Here is a 25,537-nt window from a genome sequence, read left to right as displayed (position 1 = left end):
CATCTCTGAAGTCTTGTAATTCCTGACAGCAAAACCTTCATTGATGTCAAAGTCTTAGGGTTATCAAGATCTGGAACATACATCTGGACCCAAAAAAGGACCTAATATAGGGACCAACCACCCAAAGTTCTTATAGACAGATTATTTAAAGCCGTGTGTACTCCATACAGGCGATGATCCAACTTTAACCTGAACCTACTACTTTATCTGTTAAGGACTGCTTTAAGTCATGGTTCTTTTGCTGCACCACTTAATTTCCCTCAGGATGATGGGGATAGGAATTATGCACAGCAACACCCAGGGTGCCTATGGTATTCTGGTAAGCGCTAGAGGCAAAGGTTGGTGCCTGGTCTGAGTGGAATGCTGCTAATTCATATGTACAGAGAAAGACCTGCTAATCTTTAATAATAGTTCGAGCATCAGCCTATTGCAGTGGCTGCACCCATAGACATCGAGAACACGAATCAACAGCCAATAATTTAAATGTAAACTCACCATCCGAATGGAGTGGTCACAATGATCCAAATAGACACATTGTAGTGGTTTATTAAAAACTAGACTGGGTGACTATGGTGGGTGGACAATGGTGGAACATTTAATTTCTTGCCAAATGTCACAACAAAGGACGTATTCTTTAGTCTCTTTATAAAGACCTTGCCACCAATATCGTTCTGTAACAAGGAAATTGTAGCTGTACACTAGCATGTGCAGACGCTAATCCTTCATGTGCAGCAATTATAAGCTCTAACCTGCAACCTTGGTTGAGTATCACTCAAATCACCGATTCCAGGAATGCGAGCTAAAGGAATGTTTGGGGATCTCAACGGATAGGAATATTTAACTCCATAGGTTTTAGGTAGGGATGTGCCAGTAGCTGAAGCTGTGACTGCAGCCATAATGTCATCTATTCTGGTATGAGAACGAGTAATCACAGCTACTAAAACTGTCTCAACTGCCACTTTGGCAGCTTTTCAGTCAATGAATTCCCAACAACATGTACCCCAACATGCTGAGGACCTCAATGTGGAAATGACATGAGCCTGTGGTAAAGCATCTTTAAGAACTGCCACCTTTCCCCAATGCAACCTATGCTTGGTAGTGTTACCTTTAGAATCTCTGAATCCATTCAAGCGCCTATTATGTAAATTATCATTAAAGGATTGGACGGAGTAGTAGAAATCACACACTATATGTGTCAGTACATCTTCCTAGGAGACCTCAACTTTCACCTTGAGAACACAGACAACACCAACATGGCTGACCTCCTAGAAGGTATGGCCACCTCTGGACTCAAGCAACTGGTCACCGATCCCACTCACATCGCAGGACACACTTTCTTCCCTATCTTCTCAGCCAGCAACAGAGTAAAATACACCCACACTAAAGAGCTCACCTGGACTGACCACCACTGCGTCCACTTTGCCATCTTGGAACCCCTCAACTCCTCCACCACCAGCGAAACATGGCGCAGCTGGTCCGAGGTATCAGAGCCATGCTGGACCAATGCCCTCAACTTCCACCTACCCACCGAGGACACAGAACAAGGAGTGGACAACTTCACAAAGTGGATCACAACAAGTGCTGACGAGGACGCCCGATGAAACCTACCTACCCCAAGAAATGAACATGACACCCCTACTGTTTCTTGGAAGAACTAAAAACCCAGAAACGCAACTGCAGACGGACTGAAAGGAGATGGCGCGCCAGTAAGACCTAGAAGGAATGAATACACTTCAAAGCTGCCCTCAACCACTGCTATCACCTCCTGAAAAACACTAGGAAGACTGCCCTAGCCGCCTGCGTCAATGACAACTCCAAACACTCCAAGGAACTCTTAAACATAGTCTAGGAATTCACCACCAATTCAGCAACAGAAAACAACATCACACCCTCGCAAGATCTGTTAACACTATCTACCAAGACTTCACACCCCAACCTCCTGCCACAGGCAGCTTCAACTTCCACACACCAACCGATGCCCAGCCGCTCCAGCTCACCTTGTATTTGTATTTGTATTTGTAAAGCGCAACATTCATCCTACTGGATATCACGGCGCTGAATAGCGGGGGCATGCAGAGAGTTGTGTTGTGGGGTCATCAACTACTTGCGCCTAAGGCCTCGGGAAAAGATGCGTTTTTAGCTGTTTCCTGAATGAAGCATAGTCTTCGGAGAGACGTAGGTGAAGAGGGAGTTCATTCCAGTGTTTGGCTGCTAGATGTGAGAATGACCGGCCGCCAGCTCTGACTTTCTTTATGCGCTTGGGTCTAGCTAATGCTTGGTGTCTTGACCTCAGACTTCTTGTAGGAATGTAGAAATCAATTTTGTTCTGGAGGATTTTAGGTCCGATATTATGCAATGCTTTGTATGCATGGCTCAACAGTTTGAATCTTGCTCTTTGGCGCATGGGAAGCCAGTGAAGTTCTTTCAGGCATGTGGATGCTGAGCTGAGTCTGCCCCTGTTACAGACAAGCATAGCAGCTGCGTTTTGCAACACCTGTAGGCGTGAGTAAAGTTATTCTGCCGTGCCTACAAACAAGGCATTGCCATAGTCCAGTCTGCTAGTAAGTAAGAAATGCCTGATTGACCGTCCTCCTGCACTCAAGGGGGATCCACGGGAACAGCCTTTTTAGAAGTTTTAGGATAGCGAAGCCTCTTCCGCACAGAGCCCGCACATGGTCCTGCATGGACAAGGGGTTGTCAATGGTTATACCTAAGTTTTTTGCGCGCTCTTTAGGTGCTGGGGCCTCGCCCAAAGATTGTGGCCACCCGGTTGGATCCCAGATTAGATGTGCCCCACCAAAAAGCAGTATTTCTGATTTCCCCGCGTTAAGCTTAAGGCAGTGTTTGGTCATCCATGTTGCCATTTCCGAAAGGCAGTTGTTTAGATTGACCTTGGTAGCCTCATGATTATCTTCCATGGTAATCATCAGCTGTGTGTCGTCTGCATAGGAGCAGTTACTAAGTCCCCATTTCCTGCTTATCAATGCCAGGGATGAAACATAGACATTGAAAAGTGTCGGACTCAGGGAGGCACCCTGGGGGACACCACAGCTGATGGTTTTTTTCCCCGAGAAAAACTGACCCAGTTGTACCACCTGGGTTCTGTTCTTCAAGAAGGAGTTGAACCATTGGAGGGCTTTGGCATGGATGCCCTTTTCATAAAGAATTTCCAGCAGGAGGTCGTGTGAGACCGTGTCGAATGCTGCCGACCGGTCCAGTAGGATCAAGGCAACACCCTTGCCTTGGTCTGTTGCCGATCTTATATCGTCGAGGACCGCCAAAAGAGTAGCCTCTGTGCTGTTGGCTGCTCTGAAGCCGGTTTGAGAACAATCTAACAGTTCGTTGGTTTCCAGGTAATTGGCTAGTTGTTTATTTACCAGCTTTTCTAGCACCTTGGATAGGTATGGAAGCTGGGAGATGGGTCGATAGTTTTCAGGGTTAAGAACATTTGTTCCGGCTTTCTTCAACAGGGGGGTCACTACAGCCTGTTTCCATATTTCTGGGAATATTGATGAATCCAGAGATCTATTAAAAATGTTAGTGACATAGGGGCATATTATCGGAGTGATCTGGGAGAATATGTAGTGGGGGCATGGATCTAAAGGGGATCCTGATTTTACTTCCAGCATGGTTTTTCCCACCTCTAATTCACTAAGGGGGTCAAAATTGCCCATATATGTCATGCTAGCTGGATATGGGGGTAGATGTTCCCAGTGGGTTTTGGATTGACAGGAGTCATTGTTGAATGACGAATAGATTGCGCTGATCTTGGTGAAAAAAAAATCATTGATCTTTTCACAGTTTTCCTCCGAGGGAGGCAGGGTTTGAGACAGGCTGGGTGGTTTGCAGAGTTCCCCCACGACTCTAAACAATTCCTTAGCCGAATTGCAATTTTCTTTTATCCTGGTAGAGAAATAGTTTTTTTTGCTGTTTTAATAGCGTTGTTGTAGGTCCTTAACTTCGACCTATAGCTGGTTCTGTCCGTTTCCAATTTTGACATTCGCCATGAGTGTTCTAGTGCTTTGCACTTTCTTTTTTGTGTCTTAAGCTCCTGTGAATACCAACACCGTATTTCACCACACACTGATCAACAGGCTCCATCAAATCGGAATCCAAGGAGCATCACTCAAGTGGATCGCATCATACCTCACAGCAGGAACACAGAAAATTATTCTCTCTCTCCCTACTCCTTGCTTCCTAAGAACATCATCTGCGGGGTACCTAAAGGCTTATCCCTCAGCCCATCCCTCTTTACCACATACATGGCTCCCCTGGCCAATATCGTCAAAAGCTACGGAATCAACATCATCTGCTACGTTGACGACACCCAACTTGTCCTCTCTCTGACTAACAGTCCAGGAACCATCAATGACAAGTTCCAACAATGTATGAAAGATGTTGCCAACTGGATGGACATCAACTGTCTCAAACTCAGCAGCAAGAAGACAGAAGTACTCCTCTTCAGGAAAGGCAAGGACACACTCTGGAACAACCAAGGTGGTTCCCGGAGCTGTGCCCCACCCCAATACCCACAGAACAATCCCGCAAACTTGGCATTATCCATGACAGCCAGATATCCATGAAAAGCAAGCCAGTGCCATCTCCATCGCCTGCTTGCTCATGCTCCGTGTGCTCTTAAATGTATGAAGAAGTTCCAGACAGTCCAGAACAAAGCGGCCAGGCTAATTTTCGACCTCCTCAGACTGATGCACTTGGACGTTTAGGAAACTCCATTTGCTACGAGTCATCAAGAGATGCCAGTACAAGATACTCAGCCACGCGTACAAGCCATTGGACATTGAAAGACCTGCATACCTCAACCAGCGCGTGACCTTTCACCAGGAAACTCTGATCCGGATCCCTCACCTTAGTTGCCACTCGTCGCATCCGCGGGACAAGCAGCTTCCTCTTTCTCCCATTAGGTGGCAAAGACTTGGAACGACCTCCCTCTGCACCTCAGAGCCTCACCATCGCTCCAGCAATTCAGGAAGGACCTCAAGACATGGATGGTCAACCGTTAGGAGAACAGGCAGTTTATCAGACAGCACCTCGAGACCCTCATGGGGGATGTAGCCACACTCTACAAATCCTGATAGATTGATTGAGAACTTCTGGAGCCATATTCTGCTTTTCCAGAACCAAAGCTTTTAATTCAGCCAGCTGAGTGGTACAGTCACCCAAAATTTCTGAGTATGTTTTTGTGCCTGAAGCTCGCCATCTGTCATGACACCCTTCAACTCAGCACATGCTGCTGAGTACTCATGCTTAGTATCAAACACAGGCTGGGCTGAACTAGCTGTAAATATATTATAAAATCACACTGATTTAGAGGCACAATTTCACTCATCATGGGATATTCTTGTCCATACATGTGAAATTCTTTTGTTCTTAGTGTAGGGTCAAAAATGTAATCTACATCAGTAGCTGTCAGGAAAGTGGCCCACTGGATGCATCATGAACGTAAGGAAGGCTTTTGGGTTAGGAATGCTTGCCTTGGTGACAGCCTCTAAGGCTAGAATGGGAGAAACCACAATTATGCGTTTCCTCTGTGCCAATGGATGTTACTTGAGGACAGCTGTTTGAACTACAGTCAGAATTTTTCTTTTGATGCAAAACACATTTCTGCATTGGAATATAATTGCGATTTATAAGCAATCTGTACATTTCACCTTCTTTAAAGGTGATGTATGTAGAGCCAGTGAAACCCACAAGTATGTGGATCGCAAATTTAGTGGTGTTAACATCAGTGTGTAAGTGTTTGGATGCAAGCATGCCTGTTTGCAATGTTCTGAGAATATCAGAATGTTCTGTAGCCCGATGTTTGTCTGAAAAATCAGGATAAATTAAATTGTACAACTGTTTAACCTGTTGCGCATTAACTGGTATGTAAGTTCTGCCAAGGTTTTTAAATGTATTTGGTAGGTATTTGGTAGGTGCAAGAGTGCACGTCTTAACAAAGTGTGGTGCAAGGCTTCTGGCTTCATTTGATTATTTGTAGCCTAAAAAAATACACTAAGAAAAGCAGTTTTATATTTTGGAAAATTAAATTTGTATCCATGATCAGCGAATCCCAAAATGATACAACCTCCTCTGGCCAAATGTGTGTTTAAATCATTAGCTGTAAGATAAATGTCATCAACATAGTACAATTCATCAGAATATTTTTTTTTTGAAGAATTGATATCACAAGAGAGCAAGCAGACCTGGACTGTTTTTACACCTCTGTGGGATCCCGCAGAGTTTTCTCTGGGTCCCTAAGGTAGTAAACGCCATCAAATCTCTGCTTTTAGGTGCTATATTTTGACACAAAATGCAATTGTAATTGTCTAATGTAGTTTTGTATTTTTTCCGAACAATGTTGTTCATCAAAGCTGTGCTATGTGAATTTTGTATAACAAAGGTGTATGTATGACTGTTTAAATGTCTGTAGTTTAAGACTATGCAATAGGAATGACCGGTTTAGCTAAAGGAAATAAAGGATTATTCATAAAAGAACTGCAAGGCTCAGTTATGCCTTGATATTCTAATTGGGATAACATTTCCCTAAGAGGGTGTTTAGCTTCAGATTTAATAGGATATTGTGGTTGCACATGTGGGTTTGAGCTTGTTGATTTCAATGTAATACTGGAGCTTGTGCAGGGGCCCTTACTGTGGCATGTGCTTGTTTTAGTTCCTCAGGAACAAAACTAGAAAAGGATGATATTGCTGCCTTCCCCTGTGGGACTTTTGTAACTAACTCAGGCGGCCAGTCAACCTCAGCCAAGAGAATGCCCATATGCATTTGTCAAATTCTGCCAGAATATTACTTTAATCCTACATGCCACCCTCAATTTGGATGTCCAAATTCTAAAGTCTATCAGAAGGGCTTAGCTGCTGATCTGGAGTGTCAACTTGAATGTATTCGTTAGTCGGTCTGGCCACCAGAAACCCTTGAATAGTCTGGCGAACTATTGTGACCTCTGCTGCGCTGTTGATCAGTGTTTTTGCCCACGTCTTGTTCAGAAGAAGTGTCCTGAGTATCTGTGACGTATTTAGAGGAAATTCCTGTCACTCTCTTCTTTTTAAAATGTGGTTTTTATTGTGGAAGTTTCTCATCCTTTTTTATGATGAGATCTGGGAAGCTTGATGAGTCCTTTTTCAGTTTCACATACACTTCCTGTCTCTGTTCGCCTCATCCCACTCTCTGACTTTTTGTCTGAAAGGAACGAGAGGAATGTGTATCAGAATACTGATATATATATATATATATTGAGCTGTTTAATTGTATCACCATTACGTATATTATAGCATTTTTCAGAGGACTCCTGTTGAGGGAATCCACTTCGCGTTTTCTGTTTTTCTTTTTTATTATTTTTATCTCAGCATTTTTTAGAAGCCTCAGGTGTCTGCTTGGTGGTATCTGTATTATATTTTGTTTTAGTTGTGGCTTATCAGACCTGGTTCCCACACTGTCTTGACCTATGTAAGCATCGGTCTCAGAAATAATTCTAGGTAGCTTGTGTTCCTGATCAACAGCGGAACTGACATGAGACTTTTTCGTTTAGTCAAAGATGCTGCCTCCCTTTTTGTGTTACTTAAAATCGATGAGGATACTGAGGCAAAATTGACAATTAATTGAATTCCCAAATTCAGCGCAGCGTCCACCTTGTGTTCATTGTGAATTTGCTGAAGCTCTTAAGCCAAAGCAGCAATTGATGGGGTGCCATGTGTTATATGGCAGCAAAGACCTTACCCCATGTGCCACAGTCTTCAACTGGGGCAACATTACCAAGTGGAACACTCAGTGAGAATTCTAAATTTAACTTGGGGTCCCATATGGGGAAACTCCAGTTGATTTGTTTTTTGTGTAGCCCAAAACGGAATTTCTTCCCATTTGGTGGGTGTTTTACCCATAATAGAATTAATAGTTGCTAGACATATTGCAAGCACAGTTAACTGTGGCTGCCCAGCTTGAACAGCCCTTGTTGGGGCAGTAATTATTGTCTGCAGTACAATCTGCATTAGACGTCTATATCTAATTAACTGGGTATAGTGACCAAGCAGATCACAATTATTTAATGCACCTGCATTTGGATGTAGTGTGTAGATGGCTAAGACTGTTCTGGTTATCCCGTCAATACTGAGAGGGCCCAGTCTTACCTGTTGGAGTGTGTGGGAGATGCCTTGGGACCAATATGGATGTTCCTTGTATGCTAATGTTATTTCTCAGAATTCAAAAGGTCTAGATGTAGCTTGAACTGCTGCCTCAGTGTATGTATAAAATGTTTGTGAATAGGCGTCTACTGCAGGAAACTGAACCCCGAAATAAAAAGCTCAGCATTCATAAGCTTCGTGTGCCTCAACCATGTAGGTAAAGTCTCCCCCGTTATTGGCATGTGCCAGTAAATGTGTAGTAACAACCTGTCTACAAATAACAGGAATATTAACTAGTAGCGCTATTTTTAGTTCTCGACCTTGCTATCGCGTAAGCGATCGCAAAGCGAGACTATAGAAAGCGGGTTTGAAAAGTGCTCCCAAAAAGTGGATTGCATGGCTAGCACGCGCACAATCACGCGCATCGTGCCGCCATGCAATCCGCCTTTTGGGAGCACTTCAAAGGGTCCGCTCCCCCGCCCCCAAGCGCGCGCGCGCCACGCTCCGCCGGTCTTGGTTTCATAGGGTGCATAGGGTCGAAGTAGCGTCGGAAACCGCCGTCATTCTCAATGAGAGCCTTCCAAGAAATGCCACTGCTGGAAAGAAGAAAAGTGTCCCGTGGAACCCACAGGTGGATTCTTGATGGAAGGAACCTGAAAGCCAAGAGGACAGAGTCTGGGTCACTAAGGAGTGACCAGGGGCTCAGTGACTAATGCCTACCGATGTCGGGTGCTTCAGGTGTGAAGATGGAGACCTTGACTCTACAGCTGCAGGGACCAGGAGACGTCGAGGATGACCAGGAGCCTATACGAGCTGTCCCACGAAGGATGTTGAGTGCTATGGCATCCAGTCCCAATATATAGTCAATTGTTCGTGGCGGTATACAATGTCTATGAGCCAATCTTTGCATGTTGGAGCTCGCGGCCTCCCCCAGTGCATTGCCACATGACGTTCTGCAAGGAGGAGCAGTAGAGCGATCAGTTTGCGGAATTCCCAGGGCACATCTTTAACATATCCCAATAATCCCAAAAGTGGTGAGAACGAGACAGGCATACTTATGATTTTTTCTAGTATGTGAAAGACCTCGCCCCAATAAACTGCAATTTCAGGACAGCGCCATGCAAGGTGTATAAATTCTGATTGTGGTGCATGGCAGCGCAGGCAATGAGAGTCAGAAGACAGCCCCATCCCAAATAATTATACCGGTGTGCGTTATAATCTATGTAAATAATTTAAAATGAATCTGATGCAGTCGGTAATTGGGAGAGATCATCTCAAGTTGGCTGCGGCAAAACAACCATTGCGCATCGGATAGGATGAATGCTAGGTCTACATTCCAGGCCATGCGCGCCTTTCGAGCAGTCACTGGCGTGGCCTGTTTCATGTGCCGGTAAAGAGATGTTATCTTGCGCTGTGAGGGAGTTGTGTATATATGTTCCAGGGCTTGCAATGTCCTCGGAGAGGCTGGGAAGGTGTCGTGAAGTGTGCAACATGTTGCGCATAGTTAGAAATAAAGAAGAGCATCTAGTGGTGCCAGTGTAGCATTGCTGGATGCCCCTAGGGGGGGGATCAAGGAATCGACCATCTGAATACAGGTCTGCAAACGTGTGGATGTCTAACCTTTTTGGGCGGTTAATTGCGCCTTTATCCTCTCGAGGAGGCAGCAAGGGGTGATTGGCTACTGGGACGGACTGGGCATAGAGCTGTTTAGTGCCTGTGCACCTCCTGAGTTCCTACCATACATTGTGTGGTATCAATATCTAGGGCAGGTGATTCGTATGGCAGAAACAGTACAGTGGCTAGTGGCCATGGGGAAGCTCTATCTGTCTCGATCGCGACATGGGGTTGGAAGGGGGTGGGGTGAGTCCAATAATGTAAAAAATGTGCCTGAGCGCACAGCGCTTATAAATGAAAATCTGGTCACCCAGTCCACCGTGCGACTGTGGTAATGTTAACAGTTCGTATTTCACCTGCGGTTGCTGGCCGGCCCAAATCAGCGTAGTCAGGTTGGATCGAACTTTCTTACAGAAGCAAATGGTGAGTGGTATTGAAATGTTCACAAATAAATAAAGGAATTTAGGTAGCTCTGCCATTTTTGTAATGGCTATGCGCCTGCCATGGACAGGGGTAGTTTAAACCAAACTGGGATTCCCTCCGTCAGCCAATTCAGGACCTTTTTAAAATTGCACTGCCATATCTCTTCGATATTCCAGCTTAACAGTATGCCTAAATATTTGACCTGGCCCTCAGCCCACTGTAGTGGGTAGTCCAGAATGAAGGGGGAAGTCACTCCTATCAGGGGGAAAAGTATGGATTTCCCCCAATTTACCTAGCCAGTGTTATAGGGTGGTTAAATAACGTACCTGTTAATATGACATACCGGCCATCTGCGTCGCTAATACAGTTGGGTCGTTTTCCAGGCAAGGCCCTTGCTCATGAGGATGCATATCCGTCTCACATAAGTGGAATAAGTTGAAGTAGACGACATTCCCCACCCCGCGTGAGAAAGCTAGGGAGACATGCCCTGGATAAGTGGGTTTCAAGGAGTAAACAAATGTCGATTTTGTGTCTGGTCCAGTAAGCTCTAGTCGAACCTTCCTGCTATCATTCAGTCCGTGTATATTCCACGTAAGGATATTAACCGCGGCCATTCACTTCAGCTTTGGATGAAGAAAGGAGGATCTTGTAGCAAGGAGGTCGCAGCTTTGTATGTGTGTATGTAGTGTCAATGCCTGACCCATGTTAGTGCTGAGTGCTAAGGTAACCATGTCTAGATTCTGGCCAACAACAGTTACAAACAATTCTAAACCCTTCTCACCAAGATCCCTAAGAACATTGATGTAACTTCCTGCCCTCCCCCACCCACACCAACTCCCGAAAAAGTTTGATTTCCAACTCCACAATATCTATATCAGGGAATAATCCCTTGGGCTGTGGAATCTCCAAGTTAACATCCCACCATAGAGGCAGGGTGTCTGAGTATAATATTAGGGCGTCCCAAGCGCAGCAAAAAATAGAAATAGACATTGTTATGAAAACAGGGGGCACATAATTGCGAAGATCCAAGTGTTGAGTGTCTAACAGCATTGCATACCAAAGTAATATTGCAAGACAAATATTGAGTTAACTGCACGTTTACACATTGCAGGCTACTGATCACTGTGTTTCAACATAACCAATTCTTGATTGCTAATCATTGTCACTCACTCGTGCCTACGCCGATGAGTGTGGTGAGTCCGCCTGGGATCTTGCTGGCTGTATTTTCTGTTAGGCAAACTTAAGTGCTTGTTTTGCGTCTGTAAAGTAATGGGCCTTGCCCTCATGCATGATCTTGAGTTTGGCCGGGTATAAGAGGGCATACTGCACACCTGCCTGTTGTAGCAGACGTTTGGCTAGTAGGAAGTCTCGGCGGGCGGCCTACACCGTCACGGTGAAGTCGGGGTAAAAGGATATGTTGTCTCCTTTATGCTGGATCCGCCCCTTTTCTCAAGCCAGCCTGAGTATTGCGTTGCGATCTGTATAGTTCAGCAGTCGCACCATAATAGGTCGGGGGTGCTCCGGGAGGCGGTCTTTGGCCGAGAGACCTGTGGGCCCTTTCGACGATGAACACCGATGATAGGTCTGCTCCAAAGAGGTCTCATGTGTCCACAAAGTCCTCCATTTTGGTGATCGCAGAATTCTTCGGGACACCCCCAAAATGCAGATGTAATTTCTTCTCGATCTGGCTTCGAGGTCTTCGTTTTTAAGCTTTATAAGATCCCAGTACTTTGTCCATACAGAAGAGCTGTTCCCTTGCAACTGCCTGATTGTCATCAACGTCCGAGACTTGAGTCTCCAGTTTATTGAGTCTAGCATCATGATCATCCACTCTTCCTCTCACTTTATCTAGACACGATGTGAGTAGGTCTAGTTTTGAATCTGTTTTTCAGACTCGTTTTAGTGTTTGAGTATTTCTTTCAAGTCCAGTTCATGATCATCGGAGTCCTCCGCCCGGTTGGACACCCGCCCCATTATCTTCTGTGTGGTTCGCTTGTCTGGCGCAGTGCTTTCTCTCAAATGTGAGCTTGGTTTGGCACCCCTCGTGTTTGCCCATATTTGGCGTGATTGAGGGCCAGCAGGTCCTACCCTTATGGGGAAGTTTAGTCGCTGGCTAGTGGCGTGCCGATGTCGACTGGGAGCTCTGCCGGGGGCGAGCTCCAGCCCCACTCACCGCGTTCTTCTTAGGCCGTTATATGTATTTAGCAATGTCCTGGTGGCTTAAGTGGATGCTGCATTACCATCCGACCACCCACACTGTAGTTCAAAGCATATCCAGACCTCGACCAGTGATTAGTGCTTGTAGTGGCACTACTCGGCCAGGGATTGAGAGAGCGTCACTCTGTTAGTACCTTGAGAGTAGTTTATGGGCCTCTCCTCCGGTCCAAGAAAGGTTGCACGTGGCTGGATCAACAGGGTCTGTTCAACCGGTCCCAATACCATATGGGTCTGAGCAGCTTATTCGTTTCACTTGTGTTCCCCAACCAGTTCACCTTGTCGCCAGCCCAGGTTCTGCCAGTCTAGAACATGGTGAGTGCGAGTTCGACTTTTTCCAGTGTGGCCGCCATGTGCAGTAGAACTATCTGGCTGCGCCTATGTCAGTGCAGCTTCGGTGACCCGTCCCCAACATGGGGCCCGGCAAGAAGGCAAGGTATGTAGATAAGCAGCTTGCTGCTCTCTCCCCTGTTGCAGGCATTGGGTCCTTACCCGGAATGCGGCTCGGTGTAAATTCTCCAGGAGGAGCGGGCGTATATCCTTGGCTGCGCTCCACTCAGCCGTTCCAGCCATGAGGGAGAGTCTCTCAACCCGCGAGTAAAGTGCACCACGGGCCCAGGGCGCACCTCCACCAGGCCGTGGCCGCTTCCTCAGTGCCTCACAAGCGAGCGACGCAGTATTAGGCTCTGCTCTGTCCGATCGCAACTCAAGCAGGACCGCTTGTGTCTATAAGGGTCCCGTGTGTGTGGATGCTGCTAATGGACGCCCTGTGATCGGTTGATCAGTCGGATCCCAGACTCCCCAGTAGAGCTCCCTTACTGTGCGGACATCTTTCAGTTTGGCGAGACCACACCCCATCTGTCACAATACGTTAATTCAACGTCTAGCAGACAGCGGACTGGGTGGCGAAGCCTTGAAATGCCTTAGCTCCTTTTTGGATGACAGTATGTATGAAACCATACTTTCCCAGTGCAAAAACCCTCAATTAGAGTTCCTCAAAGGTCAGCATTAAGCCCTACGCTGTTTAATGTTTAAATGTTCCTCTTGGGTTTTCTGATGAAGCCATACAGCATTAATGTTATGCCCAATGCTGATGATATCCAGATTCTGTTTTCCTGCGAGGGGGACCACGGATTTGGCAAGGGAATCTTTCTCAGCTTGTATGAGGACCGACATCGGCTGGTTGAAAGTAAATCACTTCCTGTGCAACCTGAATGAGACAGAAATCCTTCATTTCTGGTTCCATCTGTCCCCCTTTAATAGGGTCGCTGGCCTGGAGATGGTCCTTGGCTACAGGATCTGCTAGAAATCTAGAGGTTGTAATTAATGTTTGGCTTTCCTTTAAGGACCAAATTTCTTCTGAGGTAAAAGCGTGCTTTTGGAAAATTAAGCCTTCAAAACAAAATCCTGCCTCTTTTCCTTGGGAAGCTCAGAAAGATATTGTACAGGCATCTATCCTATCTAGATTGGATTACACCGGTACTCTGTATTGAGGCCTACCAGCATTTCTGATTCAACTTCTGCAGTCGTGTAGAAATTTTCCAACTGCTCAACTTAATACTTCAGATTGACATCAGAATGTACTAATGGAAAGTGGAACCTCTCAATAAATTTCCTCTTCATTATTGCACTATTGATTCTGTCTTCAACCTCTCATCAGGCAAACCGTCCCTCCTGTTATAAGGTACTCCTTAAGCAGCGAATCATTGCTTTATAACTTGCCTTCATAGGTCATTTTTTGCTCTGTAGCTTCTACCTTGTTGCGTGGTTTGTCTATAAAAGCCACCAAAATCATTTCACTCTTTGTTATTTTGAACCGATGTTCATCCTCCCCTCCAGATCATTCAGTAGAAGAAGGTGGCATAAAGTGTGGCAAATACTAATTACTGTGAGAAGTTGGCCTGATGTATGATGTCACTAGTTATAGTGTACACCTTATATCAGTCCAAATACCCTTATGGTGATTGGTTGTAAAGTCAACCTTATAGACCAGCTATCCTAGTGGTAGCATGGACAAGAGCAGTCTTAGGCTAAACTCTGAATGGCATGTGAAGCCAGCTGTGATACCATATATAATCCCTTGAATACCAAATGAAAGGACACCACAACAGATATATATATAAAATAAAGTGTATTTATTCTAAGCAAACCCTCAGCACTCTTTATGAGATTAGAGGTAAGTACAACACAGTCTTATTAATGCATACAGTAAGTCACACAGGTAAGTAATACAGTTAGGCCCTAGGGGCCACGCAAACCATATACTAAGTAAGTGGTATAAGAACCACTGTCACGGAAATAGAATAGGCCTAGGCCTAGGGAATCGCTGGGGCTACACTACACTAGCGTTAGTTAGGAAGTGGGAGGCCCACGGGATTCGTGTGCAGAGTGGAAACACTCACGCGTAATGCGTAAAAGTCAATAGCAATGTTACAGTTTAGAAATAGATAGATTTAGGACACTTCCGGAGTAGCTAGGAAGTTGAGACTTGAAAACTAGACACTAGGATAGTCACTATCCTGATGAGCACCGGAGTACCCAAGTTACCTAGCCCACAGGCTGCGGGTGCATAGGGGTGAAGATGCGTCGTTTTCGTCGTCGACTCCTATGGATGCCTGAAGAAAGATGCTGACAGGCAGTCAGTGAAGAGTGTCCGGTGGATCCCAAGGCTGGGATCAAGAAGAGAAGAAACCTGCAAGCAGAAGGGACAGAGTCAAGGTCACTAGCCAGTGACCACGTGGAACCAGGAAGGAACCAGGCGATGTCGTGAAGAGTTGCAGGTGAAGGTGAAGCTTGTCGCTGCAGCCAGGAGGACCAGGAAGCGTCGAGGACGACCAGGACCAGGAGGCGAGCTGTCCCACGAAGGCTCTTGCTGTCGGCGGCGTCGAAGTTGGACTAGGACTCACCAAGCCTTGGCAAGCGGAACCCACGAAGAACAAAGGACTTGCTTCTGGTGCAGACCAGGAAGGTCTGGGGTGCTTCTTCTTTGCAGAGAAGCGGGAGCCAGTCTGGAGGAGCCAAACCAGCGCAGAAGATTTCAGGGTGCGTCGTCACAGAGGCCACTAGCCAGCGGGCAAGCAACCGGACAGACGCGGCAAGCAGGAAAATGCTGAAGGGCCCCACGCAGGACTCGTGGAGTGTGGGGGGCTGATCTTCGGTGCAGATGGTGCTTGGGGTTGGGGCTTCTCAATCCCCGGTGCACAACTTCGAGGGTACCTCAGAAGCTGCGCTGTAAGTTACTAGCCACTTTTCCCAGGTAGCCGGTCCCACGTCGCTCGTCGCCTCCACGGATCTCAGCTCTGCTGCAGATGTGGATGAGGGTCGGAGAAGTCTGGAAGTCAAGGCTCTGGTCGGGCTCTGCAGTCGGTTCCTCGTAGAACGGTCGCAAAGCAAAGGGTAGTCTCTTGATGGTGCCTGTTTGCACAGGGTAGCCACTCCTTGGCTACAAGGGAGATTCTTCAGTCTTCTTCTTTCGTCGAATGTCGAAGGTCCAGAGTTTCTGTTCAGTTTTGCAGGTTCAGGATAATCTAAAGTCTTGAGGCCCAACTCCCACTCTTATACTAATCTGGGGGGCTGGGATACCTGCTAGGTCACACCTTATGGGTGGGACCTGGGAGGGGGTGGTTACACCCACTTCCCTTTGTCCAGTTTCGCGCCAGAGCTGGGGCTGGAGTGCCCCAGCGCCGGTTTGAACTGGACTATGCAAGGAACACCTTGTGTGCCCCAGGCATGTCTCATTCCTTTCAGCCCACCCTGCCCCAATACACTAAAGGCTGTCTGGGGAGGTGCTAGCACCTCCCCAAGCAGGAAACCTATTGTCCAGGCCTCCCTGGCTGGGATCACTCCCAGCTGCAGGAGGTCAGACTTGTGTCGTGGCAGCAGCATCCATTTTGTGATGCTGAGGCTTTGGTTAGAGTTAAACAGCAAAGTAGGATTTTAACATGTCTCTCCCTCTAGATGGGAGGAATAATATCCTCATCACCAGAAATGGTATGGGGGTATTATTCCAAAGTGTTAGACACCTTACACGACATGTTTTGATAAAGCCAAACCATAGTTACCATAACCGTTTAAGATTAAAAGGTACTTTAAGAGTATATGGTAGGCTATATCATAGAACAGCTATAAGGACATGGTTCCGAAAGCTGCAGACAGGCTCAGCTCATGCTAGAGCACCATCTCACATGTTACCAAGCACTCTGCCTCCAGGATTGTTAAGGCCTGCCATAGGAGTGACTGATAGGTACACATGTGTCTATATTTAAGGGTAGATATAGGCATACTATATCTAAGCAAGGGGTGATTACACGACCTTGCCCCAGCTGAGTGATCAGCCAGTTGTGTCTGATTGGAAGGCCAGACCAGGGGTGGCATAATACATGCTGCAGCCCCTGGGAGGCCTAGGGTACACCTATGCCCTGGGTACCTAGGGTACACTGTACAGGGTCCAATAAGGTGATCCTTACCAATTGGTTATGTACCTAGGGTACATGGAGTCCATTTTAAAGAGAGAGCAGACAGCCTGAGACCCTGAATGGCAGGATCTCAGGCCAACTAAGTCGAAAAACCAGCTAGACACTAGGCAAAAAGTTGGGGGTAACCATAGTCAGATATCCACCTTCCTACAATTACAACTATATTTATTCCTAAGGGCGGCCAGTAAGCATTCAAATAAAAACCAAAGAAGTGGTAGACAGTTCTGAAGAGGTTAAATTGAAGAAGTGTGAACCATGTTTGTAGAGAGTTGATATGGCGAAATATCTTTTGAACTTCATTGTTTCCAGACCAATCTGAGAAGCTTTCTTTGTAGAAAAAAGGGGATAATGGGGATTTATATTTAAATGTATTCTGAGGCATTCTGATGTGTAAGGATAACTAGGGAACGGTATGTTCAGGGCAAGAGTCCTCAGATTCAAGTCTAAGAATGCCTTCCTTTACGGGGAAATCAGGTTAGTCTTATTGTAATACTCTAGTATTCAAGACTGTGTTCCATTATATTCGTCTACTTTTACAATAACTATGCTTATTTGTTGGCACAGTATGTGTTTAGTACTTAGGTTTGTGTTTCTCTGTTTTCTTGCAGATATTTCCTGTGTCTTCAGCTTCGTCAGGATATTGCTTCTGGGCGCTTGCCGTGCTCCTTTGTGACTCATGCACTTCTAGGATCCTACAGCCTGCAGGCTGAGTTGGGGGATTACGATCCCGATGAACATACCATTGATCACATCAATGAGTTTCAGTTTGCTCCTAATCAAACTAAAGAATTGGAGGAGAAAGTGGTCGATTTACACAAATCTCACAGGTCAGTCAGCGCCTTTTAATACCTGAATTGCGTTGGGAGAAAGGAACTACAAAACTCTTACAGTGATCGTTGTTTTTCTCTGTGAAGTGATTATGCATCTATGTTCCCCTATATTTATTCAAAGGTTTGACTTCTCATTTCAACGGCAGATGACAGTGCTGCTGCCAGCATGTAGTGAAACTTACCCTTAGCATAGCCTTTATTCATGAAAAAAATAACCTACCATTGTTGACTTTTTAGCAGATTTAGTTTTTTCAAAGAAAGAAATGGCATGGGGTGCTGTCCTCCTGTCAGTCAAACTTATTGTCATCCAACTGTATGGCAGAAGAAGACTCAAATTACTAATAATAAAAGTTCTGCATTTTTTTAAATAAACCATTCTGGTTAATTCCAGCAACTGTATAAATCCACCATCATTCGAAGTATATGTTTTGTAATTCCTGAATCCTACGCTTATGGTACATTGCAAGAGGCATCTGTTTTTAAATAATTTTAGTTCAACTTTTACAATCAAACCTTAGTTTTTTTAAAGCAATTTGTCAGTGCAGACTTTTATAGAGACTTACTTTTATGACTTTTCTTTTGACCTGGAGTAGATAAGTTGCATTTTTCAAGATCATGAATGCAAATATTATGTGGTTAGGCCCCAATTTCGAGTCATACTATGGTTATCGCACCCCTGTGTTCCCCTGACAGATTTCGACAAGTCAGACCTGCCAAAATTTGGTGAAGGAAAATGTGTGATAAAATCAAAAAACATGCACATATTGTTGGCAATAGACACCGATTTCGCAGGTCATATCTCATTTTACCTCCTAAACCTGGAATAACTCACTCGGTAAATACCTCACAGTGGAGTAATTGTATTTATCGGGTGTGGTAAATTACATCCCCAATTTTGACCTACATGAAAAAAAAATCATCTTAGTAATAGCAATTGGAGTTTTTTTTGCAAATTTGATTCAGTTGTGCGACCACATTTAGGAACTAACTTTGTGTGTCTGGACTTGGAAACATGATGAATTACTATGAATGCATGGTAATATATGGATTTGAGCATTTGCCTTTTTCTCTCATTTACTTATGCTTTAGCTATCTACCTAGCTTACATAGCTTATCACTCATACTTTTAACTGACTTTGGCGTACTCCCTAAATTTCTTACACATTGACTTACTCGCTCTTTAGCTATTATTCACTTCTACACTTTTATTATCTGTCATGCATGTTCAGTCACACAAAGACAGGATTTCCCTGTACTGCCCTTATGCAAAAATTCATTGTCACTTTCTTTTTCTTGCTTTTTCTCACACAATTTATTTTGCAATCTCTTTCACTTAGCTCCTGTTTCATGTACAGAAATAGTGGGATGTAAGTGCATACCCAGCACCTTCATGCAAATCGGCACCAAACACTTCACACAAAAACCAACACTTTCCACCAAATACACACACAAACATTTTTACATTAATAATATTCCGTTCAGAACATAAAATACATTTTTAGTTTAAAATACAATATGCATCTAATAAGTATAATTTACCACGAATAAATATCACCTAATACATAGATTTTACAGTAAAATGAATAGTCCACCTACCTTTATATTCTGACGATTATCTCAACCTCGTCTGTATTCATAGGCTGTCATATGTCCACAACTATGAATCTAAACACCCTAGGCAGTCTAGATATTACAACTATGTAATGATAACAACCGTAACTTATTCAAAAGGGAACTCAGTGTACACAATATTTATAAAAACATATTTGATTTTTATTATATGTAGATTACAAAAGACCTATTGATTATTTATATATATATATATATATATATAGCTTCATTGAAAGCAATGATGTATGTATAATCTCAAATTATAAGACAAAAATACAGTACATTACACAAAACATATATATACATGACAGATCAATATACAATGTGACAAACATAATTACACATGAACAAAGACAAAAACGGTGGCTGTAATCAAGATCTTCTCAACGCGCGTTTAGACGCTAGGAAGCGTCTTCATCAGGAGAGCCACAAATTCTTTTCCCTTAATATATAAAAATAATTAACATAAATAAACAACTCTTAAAAACACTGAGTGCCCTCAATAATATTCATCCAATAATAATTGTGTGCTGTCATAAAAGACCCAAGAATGAAATAATCATCCAATGTGAAAGAGAAGGAACGAGAAAAAGGTGAGTACAAGGAAAAAGAATATGTGCAGAATGAAGGCTTGTGCTTTAGTCACATGGAAAGTAGCAATAAGTGGTGAAGACACCAAAATAGAGAAGATAAGTTATGCAGAAAAACGAAACAGAAAAAGGGAGAAGGAAACCGGATACAAAGCACAGTTCATGACCAGAGATAAACTATGATATATAGAATCTCTTACTTTGTAGATTATCGTCGATATATATATATATTGTAAAAACTACCTGTATGTAGAGAAGGAAACACAAAACAAGAATCGAAAAAACTTTAGTGTTTGTGTGAAGATAACTCATGAAAAGATTAATTAATTAAAATATTACAGTCAAAAAGAAAAAAACTGTCCTGCAAAATATGGGTTATAGTTGCTCACGTTAATGATGAAGTGAAGCAATCAGTAGGAGAATACCACTTGATCCAGAAAAGGCACTCTGAGCCAGTAAGAACTCAGGGAAATACTAAACAAAAATAGAAAATAAATAAACGGAAATTGGCTAAAGAGATAGTGAAACAACATAAATGTTATATCAGCGCAATTCACTAGGAGTTTACGATGTAGCGAAAAATGAGAAAAAGGATACCCGAGACAGGATTCCAACAAATGGAAAAGGACGGTTTGAAGAGTAGGCCCCAATGTCCACCTTAATAATAATGTGTGTGCAGTCAAATCGGACTTTAAACAATTATTATTGTGTCAAACAAGGATATATCCAAGACACATAGGATGGCAAACACTAAAAGAAAGAAGAGAATTGAGACTTGTACAGTGGTCGTATGTTAAAGTATCAGACTGGAGTTGTGTGATCGTATTTCAACACGAGATTCAATGGAAAACAGCAACATGAAAGCGGTAATGAAATTATATGAATTGTCGTATAAAGGCTGCATATTATAGATGTATGTTCAGGATTCCGATATAGAGATACAGTAAGCCTAAATGGGGAACATGAAAAAGTAGAGAAATGGCTGAGAGCTAGATAACATATTGTTCATTAGGTAATCAAATGAAACATAACAGACCGAGGGAACTTAACCTTATGTTGCATTCACTGAAGCTAACAAAGGGTAAACAAACTTTGTGTAATATATCTTGACGATAAAACAGGGGGAAACTTACCTAGACTACACGACTGTAGAACTAGGTGCAGAGTGCGGACCGCTGGCATTAGCGCGCTCCCGGGCTGGAAGACTCGATTTGAATGAAACCGCCATGTCACGTGGTATGCCGGAAAAGAGCAGAATACAGCCGGCGAGGTAGAAAGCGGACAGCGGTTCGAAATGAAGGAAGCATAAACATGAATGATATATGTTCATTATAAATGACGTTATCGATACTATAGCGTCAGTATATAATGATCCGTGTTTTACAGCATAAAAATAACTAAAATATACTTATATTGACCAACAGAAAAGGAAAAGAAATCTAAGTGCCAATGTGGATGATACTAGTCAAAAAATGTAAGGCAAAAATCAAAAAAAGAATATTTTATAAAATGGAATATTTTATAAAAATGCGTAAGCAGAACAGATGCCAACTAGAACTGATTGAATATAATGGCATTCTCCAAAGGTAATTCGCTGTTTAATCCCGTATAGAAGGTATTAAGGGTGAAAATCCAGAAAACTTCTCGTTTTTTTCGGACTTCCTCGCTATATTTCTCATTCTTAATATTGATTTTCTCAAGTATATGCCATTTTATATCGTTGGCAGAATGTTATCGTTCTTCATAATGTTTTACCATGGGGGCTAACAATTTATTAGTTCGAATGGCTGAGAGGTGCTCATTGAGACGAGTAGCTATGGGTCTGGATGTTTCTCCTACATATCCAGAATTGCACGGACAGACAATCAGATAAATGACATTGTCTGTTTTGCAATTAGTCATAGATTTTGAATCTGTAATATATCCATTATGGGTAATGGTATGTCCCTCTATAGCTCCATCACATGCTTTACAGTTAGAGCGTAAACATTTAAATGTTCCTCTAATTGGTAATGTCCCATCGATAGTTTTTTGTATGAAGGGAACATGAGTATTAAAGCGTGATCTGACTATAATGTCCTACAGGTTTTTGTGGCGTCTATGTGCAAACAATGGTTTCTTAAGTTGTAAAGGTGGGTCCTGGTTAATGTTCAATATATGTAAATTGGCATTAATGATACGTCGGACTTGTTCATCCAAGGTTGGAATGTTTCGTTACACATACTAGTTGGTCATTGATTTTGGGGTCTTTAGCTTGTAAAAGATGATCTCTATCATAAAATTTAGCCCGTTTTAGAGACTCTCGTATCAGCCGATGTGGGTAGCCTCTGGCTAGAAATGTAGCTTTCATCGTTGATGCTTTCAAATCAAAATCATTAATGTTAGTGCAATTGCGACAAAGTCGCAGAAATTGTCCAAAGGGAATGCTTTGTTTCTGTGATCTAGGATGGTAACTTTTAAAATGTAACAAAGTATTTCTGGCTGTAGGTTTATTAAAGAGATCTACCTCTAGATAACCAGAGTTGTCTTTAATCATAATATCTAGAAATTCAACTTCTTGTCTGTTTGTGGGCCGTGAATCTGAGGTTAGTGTCTGTTACATTTAACCATTGTAAAAATTCCTCTAATTGTTCCTCATTATCTCCCCAGATGAAAAAGATGTCGTCAATATATCGTGCCCATTGATATACTGATTCAAAAAAGGGGGCAATTTCGTTGTAAATAAAATTTAGTTCGAATTTGGACATGTAAATATTGGCTAGAGATGGAGCTACTGTCGCTACCATACTGACTCCGCGAATTTGTTTGAACCAAATGTTATTAAATTCAAATGTGTTCTCTGTCAGTACAATAGTGAGACACTCTAAAACAAATGTTTTAGGACAGGGGATCTCATAGGTGTCAATGAACCGAGATACAGCTGTTATTGCTTCCCTTTGGGGGATATTGCTATATAGTGACTCTACGTCTAGAGTTACCAGAATTTCTTGATTAGAATTAAAAGGTAAGTATTCAACCTTCGAGATCATATCTCCGGTGTCTCTGATATATGATGGAATTTTAGATATACAAGGACGTAGCCAATGATCAACATATTTTGATTGGGGTTCTGTAATCGATCCGATGGTAGATACAATTGGTCGTAAGGGAGGCTCTGTAAGGTTTTTATGTACCTTGGGTACTCCGTATATACAGGGCATTGTCTTCTTGGAATTGTTCAGGAATGAATGTTCTTTTTTTTATTTATCTCGCCTTTTGATAGAGCTGTGTTTGATAACCGTTGGATTGCCAAACAGACTCTATTGGTGGGGTCTGTAGTGACTTTGGTGTAGAATAAAGGGTCACCTAGGAGGGCTAACATTTGATTTTCATAACGAGTTGTGTTTAACACAACTATGCCACCCCCTTTGTCCGCACTTTTAATGGTAATTGACTTGTTCTCTCTAAGAGTGGACAAACAAGAGAATTCCTCTTTGCTGAGATTGAAAAGGGGTTTAGGAATGAAGCAGGTGGCTTGGTCTAGTCGTTTAAGAACAACTTTTATAAACCCTCCAACTTCAGGTCCTATCTGTTCTAATGATGGTGTAAAGGACGAAGGCAAAGCTACAGTGGTGTCAACAGTAGCTAGAGGGGTACTCGTAGTCTCCTGAGAAAAATATTTTTTCAGTCTGATTTTGCTAAAAAATGAAATTATATCAGTGTATAATTCAAATTTATTAGTATATGAGTGAGGAACAAAAGACAATCCCTTTGAAAACAGACTCATGCAATTAGAATCTAAGAGTTCTGATGACAAATTAAAGATAGGAATGGTATCAGCTATCTCCAATATTGTCGATTCCTGGTTTCTAGCAAGTGCTGGTTGTCTGGTGGTATATAGGGATTCTGTTGTAGGTAGTTTCCTCTCCTTTGGGGCTGGAAGCGAACTCGTCGCCCTCTGTGTGTCCCTCGTTGGGCTAAAAAAGGCTGGAAGGCATATAGCGTCTAATTTAATTCTACTGTACCTTTTGGTGATACAAAACTGCATAATATCTGTATGAACTGAATACATTTATTTCAAAAACAAGTTTTATCACTGTCAGCACATCAACACATCATTATGCGATGACCCGTTCCCACTGCTTAATTATCACAAGCACAATAAAGTCAGATTTCTACATATGAAACATTGTTTACATGTACTACCCAGTGAGCATTTTCTGGTTCATTCACTACAGAACCAAAGAGAAAGGGGTATAGGGAGAGGAATGGGGGTTAGAAAGACAATTCCTGCTTCAACTCTATCAGCTCTTTTGCAAGTAATGATGAAAACTGCTAATCTCCAGGAGGAATAAAGCATACTTTGCTCAGGAACTCCTCAACAATCTCTTTAAACTCTGAACCTTTCAGGTTTTCTCCCTTGATCTTACTTCTTCACACTGTCCCAGAATGTTCTGTGCCAGTATATATATATTTTTTTTATTGGCACAAACCACCTTGACTATCGGATGGAACCAAACATTTGTATCAAACCAGAGTCCTTGCATATTACGTTTCTGGGTCCTCCTGGGACGCTTGCTCTGGTAAGCTCGGTGGAGCACAAATATTCCCTCTGTAGTCATTCCATTCTTAACTAATTTTGATATTAAACTTAGCATGAGTTACATCCTTATCTGCATACCTCTTATTAGGCCAAAACAAATCTCTAGTCACCTGTCTACCTGCAGTTAATATTAGATGTCACTTTCATTGGGCCTCTTGGCCCAAGCTAAAACCTCTTGGCCCAGGCTAAAACCTCTTCGTGCAGTTCCCTCTCCTCCGTCGGCTAGTACTCTTGCCACCCAGGTCAGCGATGAAAACGTGGGACACCAAGCAGATCCAGTTCTTTGCAGATTGTTGTAGCATGCCTGTCAGCTGGGCTCTGCAATATCATGGGTCCTCTAGGAACGGCCAGCCCTCAGATCAGGCTCTGATGAAGGTCATGGCAGGTCTCCAAGGCATAGAGTGGTGTGAAGGGAATGAAAGCAAAGGACGGGACAGGCCCAGTAACCCTAATAACTAAGAACATGGGCAGTAGAAGAGTATCAAAATACAGGTTCATTCGAGGGAGAAGGATTAAGTACTTGAGGTCATAGCAAGAACAACATTTATCGAGCAAGAATGAAGAATGAACCTCCAAAATATATACCAAATTAAAATTACAGGTAAGCCACTCAGTCAAAAAGGGAACAAAATATGGAATATCCTGTTGATCCAGCGGCGTACCAACGACAGATACTTCACTACCATATGCTCACCTGGGCCCATAAACACACATTCACTGTTGAGTAAACCGCTGGAGTCAAAGTTTATGATTTCCACAATTCAAGATTAGTTATTCCTTATTCTTAACCAATCTTTCACTGATCAAAAAGTTCTTTCCTCTGGTCGATGGACCATTAGTTGAACTAGTTGATGGTGAAGATTAACACTAATTCTATGGCAGGACCGGAGGCTTCAGATTATGCTTTTCTCTCTTCGCTTTATTACATATAAAATTTGCACAGCAGCCAGAGAGAGTTCGAAATTTCTTTTCAAAAAGGTTATAACAATACAATTAGGAACTACAACTCCCTACAACCAGGGAGGAACGTGATTAAACAGTTCTTCTGTTTCCATTGCATCGCGT

General features: G+C 43.2%; 1 protein-coding gene across 14 annotated transcripts in view; it reads left to right on the top strand.

Moving 5' to 3' along the window:
• The window catches only part of EPB41L2 (erythrocyte membrane protein band 4.1 like 2), a 680,749-nt gene that overhangs the window by 264,057 nt on the left and 391,155 nt on the right, over window positions 1–25,537 (top strand). For all 14 annotated transcript variants that reach the window (XM_085611888.1, XM_085611891.1, XM_085611887.1 and 11 more), the window contains one exon: window positions 17,468–17,686. In XM_085611888.1, the coding sequence (XP_085468014.1) occupies window positions 17,468–17,686 (219 nt within the window). The remainder of the gene's footprint in view (window positions 1–17,467; window positions 17,687–25,537) is intronic.

The sequence above is a fragment of the Triturus cristatus genome, chromosome 6 (genome assembly GCF_964204655.1).
Source record: "Triturus cristatus chromosome 6, aTriCri1.1, whole genome shotgun sequence".
NCBI lineage: Eukaryota > Metazoa > Chordata > Amphibia > Caudata > Salamandridae > Triturus > Triturus cristatus.
Note: the sequence above shows the minus strand (reverse complement) of the source record. Positions and strands in the feature narration are given on the sequence as shown.